The 18,025-nt window shown below is 40.2% G+C and overlaps 1 protein-coding gene across 1 annotated transcript in view; it reads left to right on the forward strand.

The window, feature by feature from the left end:
- Window positions 1–18,025, forward strand: part of CTTNBP2 (cortactin binding protein 2) — a 192,955-nt gene that overhangs the window by 122,715 nt on the left and 52,215 nt on the right. Inside the window, 4 exon segments of the mRNA XM_006122544.4 lie at window positions 639–756; window positions 3,918–4,193; window positions 10,400–10,495; window positions 11,585–11,664. Of these exon segments, the coding sequence (XP_006122606.3) occupies window positions 639–756; window positions 3,918–4,193; window positions 10,400–10,495; window positions 11,585–11,664 (570 nt within the window).

The raw sequence follows: 18,025 nt of genomic DNA on the forward strand, positions 1-18,025 counted from the left end.
CTTAAAGTTAGTCACTAAAGTAAGTGACCAGATTTTCAGAAGTGTTAAATTTAGTAGAAGCTATAAGTTTCCCAGAGCTTGGAAAATACTTTCGTCACACAGTTTTAAAAACCTTAGCTTGAGAATTTCAAGTCTAAGACAAAACATTTGTACTTTGATTCTGTGAGGTCATGTCTTCACTACAGGGAAAATTGACACTACCACAATCAATCTTCCAGAATTCGATTTAGTGGGTCTACTAAAGACCCACTATATTGAACTCAGAGGGCACCCCTGTTAGTGTCACTACCCTTACTCTTGTGAGGAGCAAGAGAAACTGACGAGCATTTGCTCCCATCGACCTCCTTCTGTGGGTACAGTGCAGAAACTCAAATTAATGTATGTTGTCTCCAGCTAGAGTTGTGTATCTTAATTCAACCTTCCCCGTACTCTAGACCTGGATTGAGAAAATCTTTTTGAGTGTCATATTTAGCAGTTTTATTAGTTGGCCTTCTGTGTATGTTTGGAAAAGCATATATAGAATCAGAAGTCTAATTACTATTTGTAGGACTGCCTGCTTCAGGCAGCAAACAATTTTTGAGTATTTATCCCAACTTAAGTTAGTTAACCTGCAAATAATACAGTTGTTGTCTTTCCAGAACTGCTTAGAAATCTTGTGTAGCCATGGTGGACTAGAGGCTGAAAGGAAAGATAAGTGCAATCGAACGCTGCATGATGTTGCTACTGATGATTGCAAACATCTCCTGGAGAACTTGAGTGAGTTACGGTTTGCCAACCGCACTGCACTAAAGTATTTAGCAGCCAAAGTCTTATGGGTCGCAGAAGAAACATTTAATACAATCTTTGTTCTTAATCTCTTGCTCACAGGTTTTGGGTTGTTTTCCACCACGTAGTCTGCTTGGTTTTTTTTTAAAGAGTGCAGATTTATTACTCAAAATTCTGCTACAATAAACAACAAGAAACATCTTGTTGGAAGTAATCACTTGTTCTGATTTTTAGTAGGACTTTAAAATATGTGAACTTTAACAAAATAAAATAACTTGCTCAATTCTGGAAACAAACCTAATCCTTTGACATTAGTAAATTAATTAGTTATTTTTCATCAGAACTTTTGACTTTCTTTTTTTCATGGTTCATAGCCTTCTCTTTTCAGACTCTTGGTGCAAAATTCCCATTGGGTTTAAACCAAAAGCACCTGTTCAAGTAATTGGATTTGGAATAGAACTGAAAGATTTTTTTCCCCAGAAAATAGCTTATTCACTAAAAAGTGCAGTTTTGATTGCTGCAAAACTACTGGTGAATTTGATACAAAGTTGACAAATAGTTTTCTCTCAAACATTTTTTCATAGTTTAGATGCCATTCAAAATTGAGAAAAGGAAGTTTTGCTGGTACTCTACTTTATAATGTTAGCCCAGTGGTTAGGGCTAAAATGTGGAAGGCCCAGATTCTAGTGTGGATCTATTTCATTCTCTCCTGTTGAAACTGTTCCACTATGTATAAACCGAATCAATGAAGCAGAGACTTGAACTTGGGTCTTCCATGATTCAGGAGAATGCATTAACTACCAGACTATAAAGTCATTTCCCCAGCCCAGTTGCTAGTTGTTGTTGTTATAGGTGACTGTGACTTGTCCCTGGGAGAGCACTGGGCTACATGTTACAGGTAGTAACAACAACACCAACAGACATTTTGTGAATCTAGCTTATGTTAAAAGTCTCTTAAAAAAATGTTGCAAATTAAATGATATGGATTTTTCTTCTATATGAAATGGATTATTTTAAAATCTCAAACTTTTTTGCCATTTTTATATCAGTTTGACCTCACTCAGATTTTTTTCCTCAGTAACCAAAAGTGAACCAAAAAATCAGTTTATTGCCCAGCTCTCTGTTGGAATTGTATTGGTTAATATCATCTGAGGAGCTGGTTATTGAATTATAAGAACAAAACTAAAACAGTGCTGAAAGCTTGGTTATTGCAAAATTGCTCCCCAAGCCAGTCAGCATTTCTTTGGTAGCTGCACTTCTTCAGTGCTTCAGAGTCACTTTCTTAAATGTATTGTTTTTCCAATGAAGGTGGGTGACAGTGGGACTTGCAATCCTAGAGTGACCTTTAATGATGCATATAGCAGGAATGACCAAACTTACTGACCCTCTGAGAAGCATATGACAATCTACAGATGTTTGAGAGCAAAGTCTAGGGGCTTTAGCCCTGAGGCAAGGTGATGGTGCTAGTGGTTTCTGCCCTGCAGAGTGGGGCTAGAGGCTTCAGTCCTGCAGGTCACACTGGCTGGGGCATGGGACTTCAGTCCTGCTCCCAATGAAGTTCCAAGCACCAGCAGGCACCTCCTGTGGAACTGAAGCCCCAAAACTCCTCTCTCTGCTGGGCAGAAACTCCTAGTCCCATCACCCCATCGCAGAGCAGAATACCTGAGCTCCCCCAAACAATATGGTAAGCAAAGAATGGGAGGGCACAGGGAGTTCTAAGAGTTGCACTTTTAACTGTTTTAAAAAAAAGTTTCATGCAGTTCACAAACTATGGTTTGGACACCTCTGGCATATAGTATAAACAGATCTTAATTTACTTAACCTATAGCTAGTGTGGAATTGTGTCCCAGTTCTCAGAATACAGCAACATCCAGAATTTATTCCTCTAATGTGTAATGCTGACTATGTAACTGGGGATGTTAAAAAATTGGTGTTTTTTGTAAATGGCTAGCGGCTGAATTTTTTTCTAGTTACACATTTACATGCTGGGGGAGAGGAGGCAGCTCCACCAGAGCCATTGTGCTAAGCTGGGTCCCTGTGGAGCCACTTGCCCCTTCTCTTTCCCACATTGTTGCCTCTGTATCAGAAGCAGCAGCAAGGGAGGGCAGGCAGGAACACCGGCTCTGATTTAGAAGCAGCAGTGTGGAGGGAAGAGAGAAATCCTTCTGAAATGTTTTGCTTTCCTAGCTCCCATTGAAATTTTTTCGATTAGTTATTTTCCCCTCCTCTTGTAGGGGAAAATATGAAGAGTATATAGAAAATTAAACGTTAGAAAACCACTATGTCATGTGATTAAATCTGTAAAAATTTGGATCTGGAAAATGTAAATGAAAGATTGCTTAAGTTTTGTCTTATAGGCCGATCGTGTATTATTCCTGTATATAAAATGAAGGTAGTGAATGAAGGTAAAATGAAGGCAGTGAAGCTGAATGCTTTGTATAATAATCTGTAATCTAATACTGATTTTATTACTGTTTTTCATTGTGCTATTATATGGGGATGTCAACGTGTAGTTGACTATATGATTAATTGATGAAGCCGATAGGCCTAGGCCAGCCCAGGCTGCCATGTACAGAGGCTGCTTCGCAGCAGCCTCCCCAGCAGCAGCCTCTGTCAGTGGGGAATTCGGACATCCCTCTGCCCCCGCAGCCAAGGGCTGCTGCCACCCCGCCTTGCTTCCTCTGTATCAGAGGCAGCAGTGTGGGGCAGCAGGCAGCCAGTCTTCATGGGGAGCTGGTTTTTAAACTGGCTACCCGCACCGACCAGCCTAGCACCCCGCGTTGCTGCCTCTGATATAGATGCAGCAGCACGAGGTGGCAGGGTGCTCCCTGGGAGTGGAGCCAGAGTGTACTGGCTGCTAGCCCTGTCTCTGGTGACTATAGAATAGTCGAGTAACCAATAAGAATTCATGTGGCTTCTTGACTATTCAGTTACCTTACATCTAACATCCCTACTATTATGAGCTATATACTTCCTCTGTATTCCCTCTTGAATAACAGGTATTACAGTGCTTGTCTGTCTCCAGAGGGCTATTGAGAGAGAGATTGCTCTGAAGATGTAAAAGTGCTTCATGTTTTTAATCTTACTTACAATAGCTCTTTTATTGTGTTTGCAGATTATGCTATTTAAGGTTCTCTAATTTTTTTAAATAGATGCTCTTAAAGTACCTTTAAGGATTTCACTCAGTGAAACAGAACTGGCCTACTGTGGTACAGAGGATTGTGACACAGAAAACACAATATGTTCTTTAAATATTCGCAAACAGACATCATGGGATGATTTTTCAAAAGCAGTGAGTCAGGCAGTTACAAACCATTTCCAAGCAATCACCTCTGATGGATGGAGGAGTCTGGAAGACCTGACATTTAATAATGCTGCAGAATCCAGCATTGGTCTCAGTACAAGCAGCATATTATCCATCAAAATAGGTATGAATCATCACTGTTACTATAAAGAAAAGCAAGAACTTTTTCTAGTTTGTGAGGTACATGGCTTGTTCTTTATTTCCTTAGATAAGTATATTCAAGCCTACCTGAGGCAACTTCTGATCTAGATCAGGCCAATCATCACTGTATTCATTACACAAAACACTGTTTGAAAACATAAAGACACTTTTATGCCTTCAGTATTGCTTATCCCGTAAAATAAAATTGAATGAAAATATTTGATGAGATTTCTTGATATTCTGCTTTTAGACCTTAGAGATGTTTGTTAGTTTCTAAGATGCTATGGGGCTACTTGTTCTTAGAGACCCAGAGTACAAATTAATAGCAGGGAAAGAGAGGGAATGGGGAGGGAAAGAGAAGGAAAAAAATGGGGGAAAGTATTGCCAAATAGAGTGTCCATGTCAAATCAGGCTAATAGAGTGGGCTCTAAGTACCCAGTGCTTAGCTTTTTATGTCAGTAGGATGTGGAATGTAGCAGCCCATCCAGTTCCAGGTCTTTGTTCCGACCTCAATTTTAAAATTAAAGTGAAGCGTTACGAGAGTGAAATGCCTGTAAGCAGTATGTCACCTTTTTAGACAACAGCATAATAAAGACCCAAATTATATGTATACCCCAAATGTATTTTTAAAAAAACAAGAGGTCCATAAAAATGTCACCAGGTCTATACAACAGAGTAAAAGAGATAAGAGACATGATACCACTTAAAATTGCAAGTTAAATTTAACTGCGAAAGATAGAAAAGGAATATAAACTCTGGAAAGTCGTATGTAAAAGTCTAATGAGGCAGATGAAAAAAATGATGAGCAATTAGCAAAAAGACACAAAAACTGAAAGCAAAAATAAATTAAGTACATGAGAAGCAGGAAGTCTGCCAAACACTCAGTGCTCCACTGGATGACAGAGATACTAAAGGAGAATTCAAGAAAGACAAGGATTTTGCAGAATGAAGATATTCTTTGTATTAGTCTTCACTTCAGAGAATATGAGGGAGATTCCCACATCTGAGCAATTCTTTTTAGGTGACAAATCAATGGAAGTGATTAAGATGTTAAGAGGAAGTTTTGGAATAAATCAATACATTAAACAGTAATATGTCGCCAGGTCCAGATTGCTATTCACCCGAGTTCTGAAGAAAACTGCAGAACTATTTTGATATATATGTAACCTATCAGCCTTGATACCAGATGACTGGCAGAAAGCTAATATAACACCAATTTTTAAAAAAGATTAAAGAGGCAATCCTTGCAATGATAGACCAGTAAACCTGACTTTGGTACCAGGTAAATCAAATGAAACTATAATAAACAGAATTATCAGATAGACAGATGAACATGATTTGTTGCAGAAGAGAGTCAACACAGCATCTGTAGAGGGATAATCATGCCTTGTCAATCTATTACAGTTTTTTGAGGGAGTCAACGAACATGTGGACAAGCATGACACAGTGGATATACTGTACTTCTGTACTTGCACATTCAGAAAATCTTTGACTAGGTCCCTCACCAAAGGCTTTTAAGCAAAGTAAAGCAATCATGGGATAAAAGGGAAGATCCTCTCATAGACCTGAAACTGATTAAAAGATAGGGCAAGAATAGATCATCAGTTTTCAAAATGGAGAGAGATGGGGTCCAAAAGGTCTGTATTGGGACCAGTGACATTGAACATACTCATAAATAATAAGCAAAAGAAACTGATGTGGCAGAGTTTGCGGGTGATACAAAATTTCTCAAGATAGTGAAGTTCAAAGTGGACGGTGGAGAGTTGCAATGGAATATCAAAACTGATGACAGTTCAATTCAGTATTGAAACATGCAAGATATAACGCACATTGGAAATCATAATCCTACTTCTACTTACAAAACAATGGGATCTAAAATAGCTGTTAGCACTCAAGAACAAGATCTTGGAGTGATCATGGACAGTTCTCTGAAAAAACTTGCTCAGTGTGCAGCATTAAAAAAAATACTAACAATGTTAGGAACCGTTAAGAAAGGATCAATAATAAGACAGTAAATATCATGCTGCTATATAAAATCATGATACACCCACACTGTGCATACTGCATGCAGTTCTGGTTGCCGCATCTCAAAAATGATTATATTAGATTGGAAAAGGCACAGAGAAGGGCAACAAAAATAATTAGAGTTTTGGAACAGATCCCCTGTGACAAGATGAAAAAGAGATGGAGAGAGCTTGGAAAAGAGATGATTAAGAGGGATGTGATAGGGGCCTATAAAATCTAAATGATGAGAAAGTTTATGAAGAAGTGTAATTTTTCTTTCACATAGATCAAGAGCCTGGGGACTCCATTTGAAATTAATAGGAAGCAAGTTTAAAACAAGCATACAGAAGTAGAATAAAAAAAACAGGACTATGTAGCACTTTAAAGACTAACAAGATGGTTTATTAGGTGATGAGCTTTCGTGGGCCAGACCCACTTCCTCAGATCAAGTAAAACATCTTGTTAGTCTTTAAAGTGCTACATAGTCCTGTTTTTTGATTCAGCTACACCAGATTAACACGGCTACATTTCTATCACATACAAAAGTACTTCTTCACACAGTGCAGTCAGTCTCTGGCATTCATTGCCAGGATATGTGAAGACCAAAAGTATAATGGGGCTCAAAAGAGAATTAGTTAAGTTCATGACGGATAGCTCCATCAATGGCTATTAGTTGAGATGATAAGAGATGTAGCTGTATACTCTGGATATCCCTAAACCTCTGACTGCAAAAAGCTAGTATTGAACAGCAGTGGATGGACCACTCAATAAATTGTCATCTGTTCATTTCTTCTGAATCATGTGGCACTGCCTTCTGTCAGAATCATAGAATCATAGGACTGGAAGGGACCTCGAGAGGTCATCGAGTCCAGCCCCCCGCCCTCAAGGCAGGACCAAGCTCCGTCTACACCATCCCTGACAGATGTCTATCTAACCTGTTCTTAAATATCTCCAGAGAGGGAGATTCCACCACCTCCCTTGGCAATTTATTCCAATATTTGACCACCCTGACAGTTAGGAATTTTTTCCTAATGTCCAATCTAAACCTCCCCTGCTGCACTTTAAGCCCATTACTCCTTGTCCTGTCCTCAGAAACCAAGAGGAACAAATTTTCTCCTTCCTCCTTGTGACACCCTTTTAGATATTTGAAAACCGCTATCATGTCCCCCCTTAATCTTCTTTTTTCCAAACTAAACAAGCCCAGTTCATGAAGCCTGGCTTCATAGGTCATGTTCTCTAAACCTTTAATCATTCTTGTCGCTCTTCTCTGTACCCTTTCCAATTTCTCCACATCTTTCTTGAAATGTGGCGCCCAGAACTGGACACAGTACTCCAGCTGAGGCCTAACTAGTGCAGAGTAGAGCGGCAGAATGACTTCACGAGTTTTGCTTACAACACACCTGTTGATACAACCTAGAATCATATTTGCTTTTTTTGCAACAGCATCACACTGTTGACTCATATTCAACTTGTGGTCCACTATGACCCCTAGATCCCTTTCCGCCATGCTCCTTCCTAGACAGTCGCTTCCCATCTTGTATGTATGGAACTGATTGTTCCTTCCTAAGTGGAGCACTTTGCATTTCTTTTTATTAAACCTCATCCTGTTTACCTCTGACCATTTCTCTAACTTGCTAAAGTCATTTTGAATTATGTCCCTATCCTCCAAAGAAGTCGCAACACCACCCAGTTTGGTATCATCTGTAAACTTAATAAGCGTACTCTCTATCCCAATATCTACATCATTCATGAAGATATTGAACAATACGGGTCCCAAAACAGACCCTTGAGGAACTCCACTTGTTATCCCTTTCCAGCAGGATTTAGAACCGTTAACAACAACTCTCTGACTACGGTTATCCAGCCAATTATGCACCCACCTTATCGTGGCCCTATCTAAGTTATATTTGCCTAGTTTATCAATAAGAATATCATGCGAGACCGTATCAAATGCCTTACTAAAGTCTAGGTATATGACATCCACCGCTTCTCCCTTATCCACAAGGCTCGATATCTTATCAAAGAAAGCTATCAGATTAGTTTGGCATGACTTGTTCTTCACAAACCCATGCTGGCTATTCCCTATCACTTTATTACCTTCCAAGTGTTTGCATATGATTTCCTTAATTACCTGCTTCATTATCTTCCCTGGGACAGAGGTTAAACTGACCGGTCTGTAGTTTCCTGGGTTGTTCTTATTCCCCTTTTTATAGATGGGCACAATATTGGCCCTTTTCAAGTCTTCTGGAATCTCCCCTGTCTGCCATGATTTTTCAAAGATCATAGCTAAAGGCTCAGATACCTCCTCTATCAGCTCCTTGAGTATCCTGGGATGCATTTCAGCAGGACCTGGTGACTTGCTGACATCTAACTTTCCTAAGTGATTTTTAACTTGTTCTTTGTGTATCCTATCTTCTAAACTTACCCTCTCTCTGCTTGTATTCACTACGTTAGACACACCTCCAGACTTCTCGGTGAAGACCGAAACAAAGAAGTCATTGAGCATCTCCGCCATTTCCAAGTTCCCTGTTACTGCTTCTCCCTCCTCACTAAGCAGTGGGCCTACCCTGTCCTTGGTCTTCCTCTTGCTTTTAATGTATTTATAAAAGGTCTTCTTGTTTCCCTTTATGCCTGTAGCTAGTTTGATCTCATTTTGTGCCTTTGCCTTTCTAATCTTGCCCCTGCATTCCTGTGTTGCTTGCCTATATTCATCCTTTGTTAGTTGTCCTAGTTTCCATTTTTTATATGACTCCTTTTTAATTTTGAGATCATGCAAGATCTCCTTGTTAAACCAAGCTGGTCTTTTGCCATATTTTCTATCTTTCCTACACAGCGGAATTGTTTGCTTTTGGGCCCTTAACAGCGTCCCTTTGAAATACTTCCAACTCTACTCAGTTGTTTTCCCTTCAGTCTTGCTTCCCATGGGACCTTACCTACAAGTTCTCTGAGCTTATCAAAATCTGCCTAGACAGGAAACTAGGCTAAACAGGCTGATGTTTTTACCCCATATAGCCACTCTTTATGTTCTTATGAACCACCTTAAGAGCCTATCCAATAAATCTTAGAATGTGCCTGTATTAAAGCATTCTTTAACTCTGGTTGTGTGGCTGGTTTAGTAGCTTAAGACACTTTTTAGTCTTCTTTGAGACCCAGGTTTCAAGTGTTGCCTGAGGTATTAAATCCGTAAGAGTTATATTGTGTCTTTCATTCTAGCATTCAAAAAGAAGGGATTGGCTTTACACCTTAAAAAAAGAAAACCCTCTTGTATAAAATCCTGCTATTGAGGTTTTGTAATGGATCCTGACTGATACTTTATGTATAGGCAAAACAGAACTCTCATTTTATTACAGTGAAAACTCTGTTAACCTAGGAGGTTTAGAAAATATCAGTTAAAAATCTGTGTGGCTCTGAGAGTAAAATATTTACCCATAATTTGGCACAGCTAGACATCTCTGTTTAGTAAAAATTTCATAAAACTTATCAGGAAATTAACAAATTCTCATTCCTGTACTTCTAGGTTAGAGTAATCATGAAACAACATGAGGAAAATCACACTGCATGAATGTGTCTGGCCATTATATAAATAAAAGTATTTCCATTAGTGCAATCTTAACGTTTTCATAAACGGCCGCTGCAATGAAAAATTCAGGCGTCTCTTAGGACCTGATTTTTCATTACCCTTCATCTTTGTGTATTCATTCAATTAGTGCAAAGTCTGCTTAAAATGCTGCCCTTTAGTTTTCATAGATTGTAACTCAAGAAGTGAGTGCAAATCAGAATTAGCATTTTATGGTCTCTTTGCACTGCAGCGAATAACTATATAAGATATAGAGCAATGTAAAACCAGGGCCTTCATCTAAAATATATATTATGCTTTACATCAAGCAAATTAGCATGGTTTTTATTCAATGTTTACTATTTAACATATTAAATTTAAAGGTTCATTATAAAGTAATATTTTAAACTATTGTTTAATTTGAATATACCAGCAAATGTTCCAATGTCATCAGCCAAATATAAAATAATTAAATTGTACATGGAACTGATTTGTTTTTCAAAATAGCAGAACTGAACATGTATATACATATTTTGTGCAGTGAATACGTGTGCTATGTGTGTGAAGAGGTGTATGTAGTATGCATATATCTTTGTTCTCTCTTCTGTTTGTTTTTATTTTTTCAACAGGAAATGTTTCATGGTCAACGGGTCAGATTTTTCCACAGGCACCATGGGAGTTTATGAAGAGGAATAAAGTGGAACACATAACAGTGATTTTGTTTGGTAAAGGCATTTGCTGCTATTTTGGGTTTGAATATTGAAACATTCCATAATAATAGAGATTATCAATCATTTGCTACCAATTGTTTTATTTAATATTTCATATGGCTTTCCTGCTTTCCATAAATTTGAGATTCAGTTAGTAAAAGATTTATATGCCTAATTTGGTTAAAAGCAGATATATGGACCTAGGGCATTCAAAAGCATATGGTAACACTTAGGAACTATAACCCCTCCCCAGTGCCATTATTTTATAATATCTATACCACCCAGAGTACCTTACAGATACCCTTTTAAATCTGTGTTACGAGATAGAGGTAATTCTTTTTATGATAAAAGTTTATTAGAGAACCTGAGTTTTTTTAAATGTATTCATATTGAGTCTTAGAGCTGGGGTGGGGACCTTTTTTGGGTCAGGGGCCACTGACCCATGGAAAAATTAATTGGGGGCCACATACAAGTGAACAACAAAGCTTTTACAGACGTGGCCCCCAACTGAGAAGCAGAAAAAAGAGACACTTGCCTCACTCCTCTCGAGCTCCAGCTCCAAAAGGGGGAGGGTGCTCCAAAGCTCAGGGCTTACTCCCAAAATTGCATTAACTCTTCTGAAGGCCTGAGGCTAATAGATTTTTGGGCCCCCTCTAGGATCTGGAGTCAGGGCAAAAATGAGCAATTCAGTGTGCGGGAGGGGGAATGGAGATGGGGGGATGGGGTCTGGGTGGGAGGAAGGGGGCAGGAGAGGTATGGGGATGCGGGGTCTGAGTGGGAGGTAGGGCGCAGGAGTGGGCTGGGAGTATGGGGTCTTGGCAGGAGGAGGTAGGGTTTTGGGGTCCCTACCTGATGCAGCTCCCGAGGGGGCATAGGTGGCTCAGCACCACCCTGCACTTGCAGGCACCGTCTCCCCACTACTTGCATTGGCCATGATTTCCAGCCAATTGGATAGATGGAGGTGGGGCATATAAGCAAGCACAGGGACATCCCTGTTTTGAAGATTCTTCAAGTTGTCACAATAGCTGGTATAGGAATGTTTGTTTGTTTAGTACATTCTTGTGAACATTGCAAGTATTAGATAATAACATACGTATTTTAAAGGTCCTCAAGAAGGCTGCTTAAACAGTGTGACTTACACATCTATGATCCACCTTCAGATACTGCAGAACTACCTCCGGCTGGTAGGTACCAGATTAGTCCCTGTTTGTTGACTCTCATCTCCTCTAGGCATACCTGAAAATGCCTGCTTAACCCAGTCTCCAGTCTGCTTCTGCTGTCTTGCCCTTCATTTCTCTTTTGTCACCTTACTGATGGATCGATGTCTTAGACGTCAGTGGTCAGTAAAGGTTCAGTCTTTTGAGGGCTTCTGCATCAGAATGTTACAAACTGTATTATTAGAATAAGAGACTCTAGAAGCACATGACAAACAATAGCAATTTATCACAGTTTCCTGTGCAAACAAATCAACTAATCCAATAAATGATCATTCAAATACTAAAATATAATAGCAGATAGAGGGAGAATGCAAAGGATTTAGCCCTATGTCTGGCATTTCTCATATCTCCTGCTGGGCAATCCCTTAGAGTGTCGGTCATTGTCTTCCTCATCATCATCTTCCTCCTCATTGTCATCATCAGGGCTGGCCAAGTGCCGGCGAGCCCCACTCACCAGCCGCACGGTTTTGCGTTCTGCACATGTGCAGATTGCTCTGCGCCGGCTCTTCCAGGTTGTAATCTACTTGCCACGGGCAAGTAGATTACATTATTTGTCGAACCCTGGTCATCATAGCGTCTTCCCTGATGTATCCTCACACAGGTCAGGCAGCACTATCCTGAATTATATTTGCATCTAATCAAGCTCATACATATGCATAAAATTTCCAGCCCCTTTTTTCTTCTGGATACTGCTACATCCCACTAGAAGCATGGCTTTATTATCAACATCAAAAAGCTCCTTGATTCCAACCCCTCAAAAAATTCACTTGGACACTGTGATGATAAGGCTATTTCTATCTCCAGAGAGGTTCCAGATTCTTGCATTCCTGTGGAATTGCAAAAGGCCTACTGTTGCATTGAGCCTTCACCCATTGAGCTTTTTAGTATTTGTGTATCTGAATCATTCTAGGGATGTAAGCGACTAGTCGAGTCACTACTTGACTAGTTGCTTCTCCCCCTATCCTGCTGCCTCTGTCTTTTAAGATGGCTCCCCCCAGTACTGTCTCTGCAGGGAGGCAGAGGCAAGTGGCGGACTGGGCATGAGCCAGGACTCCGCTGTCCCAGTTAGCACCTGTACCAGATACTGCACCTCTGCTTTTTAAGATGTAGTAAGAGCCACCTGGAGTCCCACACTATGCCTCTGTATTTTAAGTGTAGTAAGAGCCCAGTGGTTCTTACTACATTTAAAAGGGAGAGCTACAGCACGGCTTTGCAGTTTTCCCCCTTATTGACCAATAGAGTAGTCAATGGAAATTAAACACAATTTAACATTGTTAGATCATTCCAAGAGCACAGTCAGATATCAAGAACCTTCAAGGCTTCATCTTAAAAGTGTGGGGCCAATCTTCAGAAGGCATGAAAGATCAAGTGAGAGTTCTGGATCCAGTGATTGAATTGTTAAAATGGTGGTCAGTTCTGTGCAGTGTTTGTAAAGGTATGTCCATCATCTTTTGAAGTCCCCCCATCTTCACAACTGATGCCCACCTGGAGGGCTGAGATGCACACCAGAGATCCCAAGCAACTCAAGTGGCCTGGAACTTGAAGGTAAGGAGACACATCATAAATCTACTTGAACAAAGAATAGTCAAACTGGTGCTTCAAAAGTTACAACCTAGAGAAGAATCACATCCTGAACATCTGACATAAATGAACAACCAAGGGAAAACAAGAAGTCCGGCATTACAAGCTGAAGCAAAGTCCCCTGAGGGCAACTCACATAAAGGGAAACCTGAACCGAAAGGTAGAGTAACTCAGCAACATAAGGTGAAAACTATAAGTAGTGCCTGAATTAGGAAGTCTTGTACTCATCCAATTGTCTGCCCTTTTCTTAACTATTGAAGAGTGACATAAATGTATAGCGGTCAAAATAATTCTCCAGGGACGTAAACCCCAGATCCAGGGAATCAGATGCTGTCAGCCAACGGTCAGGGCAGTGAGTGGTGTGTGTGTGTTATACACCCGAGACTTCAACTGCTGAGACTGGGGTCCCTTCGCAGCGGGCAACCTGGAGAAGGTTGACGGGTGCCCCAAGAAGTTTACAGGGAAAGCTTATTACACCTCATATTTCAGCTGCTAGGATACAGGATCCCTTCTCAGAGGGCAGTCTAGGGAAGACTGAGAGATGCCCCAATGGATCTGTCACCTGGGAATGACACGATCCAAACGCCCAAGCTCTTCCTATACCTGTCCCTTATGACCGGCTGAAGTTCTTTTAAATTGTGCTTGGTTCTGTTACAGCAACTGAAGGAGTCAGGTTAAAGCTTAAACAGTTGCTATTTTATTGTTACAGGGTAAACTTAGTTGTTAAATGCTACTGCTGTGTTACAGATAACACAGCCACTACAAAGGTCAGGACAGAAATTACACTAATAAGTCACTTGCAGGTACCATGAAACCCTTTTGGTTCTCTGAGCTCTTATTAAATGAATGCAAAATAGACACCTAGCAGGTATATATTTTCACCCCTGCATTCCAGACTTGGCGTGGCCAGCGTATTTCTCTCAATCCCTCGGGAAGAAGTAGGGCGAGGTTGGGCGTCCCACAGACCTCGGGAGACAATCAATACCTGCCAGCAGGTGTAGATGATTGGAGCTCAAATGGGGTGGGCTAGTAAACCCCTCTTTATACTCCTTGGGTCACGTAGGCTTCTTCCTAGTCTCAAGTGGCCAATTAGGAAAAATGGCTTTGAACACCAAGTTTCCCATGAAGGGTGCAAAGCATAATTCACACCTGGGAAAATGCAGACAATGGGCACCTCTGGTATGTGATGGGTGAAGATTCCTGTCCTGGGACAGTGCAGGTGTGTCAAATACTGGTACTAGCCATCAGGGCGACGGGAGGCCCCGGGTCGTCAGCTATCCCATTTACTGTCTGGTTTCTGTTTATGGTAGAGTCAGGGACAGGCAGCACACCTGTGTTCCCAGAGCATCAAAGGCTGACTGCCTTTCTCTTGCTCTCTGGGGGGGGGAGGGGGGCGGAAACCGAGATGGGGTTCATGTCTGGCTACAGATGCCCTATCACACAGATGGCCTCAGGGCTGCTTCTGTGTGTTCCCATGCTTACCATTATTAGGGAAGGTGGTCCAGGAAGAAAAAAAAAGAATCCCTGGGTTTTAAACCTGGTGAAGCTGAAACTGAGGCCACCACAACAGCTCCCCAAAAGACCAGAAATTGTCCACTCATTTGGACCTGAAGTTGCTGCACCCAACAACCTGTCTATTGAAAGAAAAGTGTTAATATTGGTGGGTATGTCCTCCATAGTCACCAGAACACTTCTTTTTCTAGAAGAGCATCATAACTTAGTTAACTCAACCAAGTTTTGCAGCTGGTGCCAGGAACATGAAGCAAATTCTGGAATTCTTCTATTTGGATTTTCTCCAAGAAGCTCCAACAAAGATCTCCAGCCCAGCATCATTGTGTATCTTGTCTAACTCTAATAGAATAATGTTCACAGGATCTATAGATTCCATGACCGAGAACACCTAGGAAGCCAGATATCTTAAGGCAGTCTAGATAGCCAAGCTGGTGATTAGATCTCTCTTTCCCAAATGATTTGTCAGTTGTATTGAGACCCCCTGACAAGCTATTACTTTGAACCACTGACACCAGTACCAGCATTTTATTTGTTCATCAATACTTGCTGTTGGAGAGTCCATTACATTCATCAAGTGAGGGTCTGAGCTGGCAGCACTCTCCATGCCATAGGTGCAGAGTCCGTGGTACTCCAGTGCCTCCCACCACTGCAAAACTGTTTTGTAGCATTCATAGGTTCCTGGGAAGGGTGCTGCACACTCAGGAGTGGGATCAAAAAAAGGCAGGGCAGGGGTGGAGATTTGGGTAAGGGGGGAGTAGAAGAGGATTGGGGGGTGGGGTTGAGCACCTTCTGGCTAGAGTAGAAGTCAGTGTCTAGGCTTCATGCAGGAGCCTTATTACAGGTTTCATAAGGAAGTGGTGCTCAGAATTCTGGAATTGTTTATCCCAAAGGGGAACTCTTCTTTCCATACTTTCCGAGTGGTTATAGCTTTATTCTATCCAAATTCAAAGTATTACACAGAGGAGAAGTGGCACGTGCTGGACATCAGAAGGGCTCTGAAAATGTACCTCAAATATACAAAGTCCATAAGGAGATCAGGTTCTGTCTTTGTATCTTGCTATTTGAAATAGCAATGACTCGGAGCTTCCAAGTCTTTGGTTGCTAAGTGGATTAGACTATGCATTGTAGAAGCATACAGACCATCAGTGATTCAGGTTTGAGTAGGGGTCAGGACACACTCCATGCAATCCTTGGAGACCTTGTGGGCAAAAAAGCTAATGCATCCTCAGCAATCGTAAAGTGACTGTCTGGTCTAGAGCTACCACCTTTATCAAGCCCTAAAAGGTGGACTTCCTGTCCTCTGCAGAGATTGCTTTGGCAGGAATGTGCTACAGGAAACGCCCTGGAAATTTTGTCCTTTGAGTAAATATTATTGGTGGGAGGAATCCTGTTTTCTCTTTCTGCCCTTTTCTTAACCTTCCCAACCTCTGTTCATATCTTGTTACTTGCCAGATGTCAAGAAATCTGGGAGATGATGGGCTGCAGAGTGGAAAATTTCTTACCACTCATTTCCTTTCTTCTAGCAGTGTTTCCCCACAGTCCTACCCACCATGGGTCAGGGGTCAGATATTAAGTGGAATCATTACCCTATGATCATCTTCCTTTGTCTACTGCACACAGTTATTTTGTTATCTCTGTAGAAGAGGGATAGTTTTACAGTTTAGGAATAACTCATTTGGAAGCAAGCAGGAGTTCAAAGAACATAGCTAGACCATGCATCTGCAAAACTATGATCTGTGTTCATGAGATGCAGGGAATGGAGAACAGTTCAGATGTCAAGAATTGTGGGAGAAAGGGAATAATTAATAAGACATTTTCCATTCTTCCAAAGGACTTTTGCAAATGAAGTGTATACAGTAACTTCAAAAGATTTCCAAACAAAAATCAAGGAACTCACATGCTTATTTTCATTGTTCATAAACTTTTATTTCCATTGCATCTACCCTCTTCTTTAATTTGTACTTTCATTAAGTGGTCGGCTTCTTGTGTTGGAGACCTTATCTTTATACCCATTTGAAAAGTAACTCTCATTCTGGTTGTGCTATACAAATAATAAATAGTAGGTTTGCATATGTGGTATGTTCTTGCAGTACATTGCTTAGCAATACATTACAGATATATTCTATGCCCTGCGTGCATTTGTTTTGTTTGATGTTTTGTTTTTTGTTTGTGGTACATATGGTCAGGTATAGATGTGTGAGCTTTCTAATGAGATGAAATTAATATTTAACTGAAAAGTGTGAGACCTTGAACTGAATTAATCAATCTTTTGGCTCCATAAAAAGTATGTAACTTGTTATATATTTCAAAATGGCCCTAACGTTCTCTGCATATCAGAAAACTTGACAGTCTGACACATTAACATTTTTCCACTAATTTCTTTTATTTCCATGAACCTTTTTAGGATTCACAGGACTGTTACAATTTTTTCTTTTCTTTTCTTTTCTTTTCTTTTCTTTTCTTTTCTTTTCTTTTCTTTTCTTTTCTTTTCTTTTCTTTTCTTTTCTTTTCTTTTCTGGGGGTGAAGCATACAGGGGAGCAGTATTTTAGTTAAAAGATATCTTTTTTAAAAATCATGTACTGAATGGAAACACTTAGATAACTATCTTTTCAAAAGGACGTTACTCTTTCAATCCTTTATTTTCTATTACATTTTAAAAAAGGATTACAAGCATGGAAATTAAGTCATTAAATTCATTTTTACTAGCCACCCTCTGATTAATTATTTATTGAAATGTAATTTAGCAGTTTTAAAGAGGAAACGAAATTAAAATAAGTTGGTTCATATCAACCATTATTTGAGAAACCAATGCTATTCATTACTGAGCAGCAGCTTTATATAAAACATCATTTTTCATTACACAAGTTATTTAGTATATGAAAACTGACTAGAAAGCAAATCTGGATAAATTAGCTTTTGAAGGTCATTGTTTTCATAGTGATAGAGCCAATTTAAATCCAATTAAACGCCAAGTGAAAAATTACCTTCAGAGCCCTCTGCTGGTAAATTAGGTAAACAATGTGTGCCTCAGATCTCAGCTGTTTCCAAGAGTGTGGCAATTACACAATAGTATAACAGTGCTCCCTTGACAGTTAATTACACACAAGCACTAAGCTAATGTCATTTTATAAAGTGAAGGCCCACAAATAATGTTGATTTGAAAGAGCTTTTAGTTCTCCAGAGCATTATACAGTGCATTTGTGAGTTTCAGTTAGAGATAAAGCTGCAGTGTTG

The sequence above is a fragment of the Pelodiscus sinensis genome, chromosome 1 (assembly GCF_049634645.1).
Source record: "Pelodiscus sinensis isolate JC-2024 chromosome 1, ASM4963464v1, whole genome shotgun sequence".
In the NCBI taxonomy this organism is placed as follows: domain Eukaryota; kingdom Metazoa; phylum Chordata; order Testudines; family Trionychidae; genus Pelodiscus; species Pelodiscus sinensis.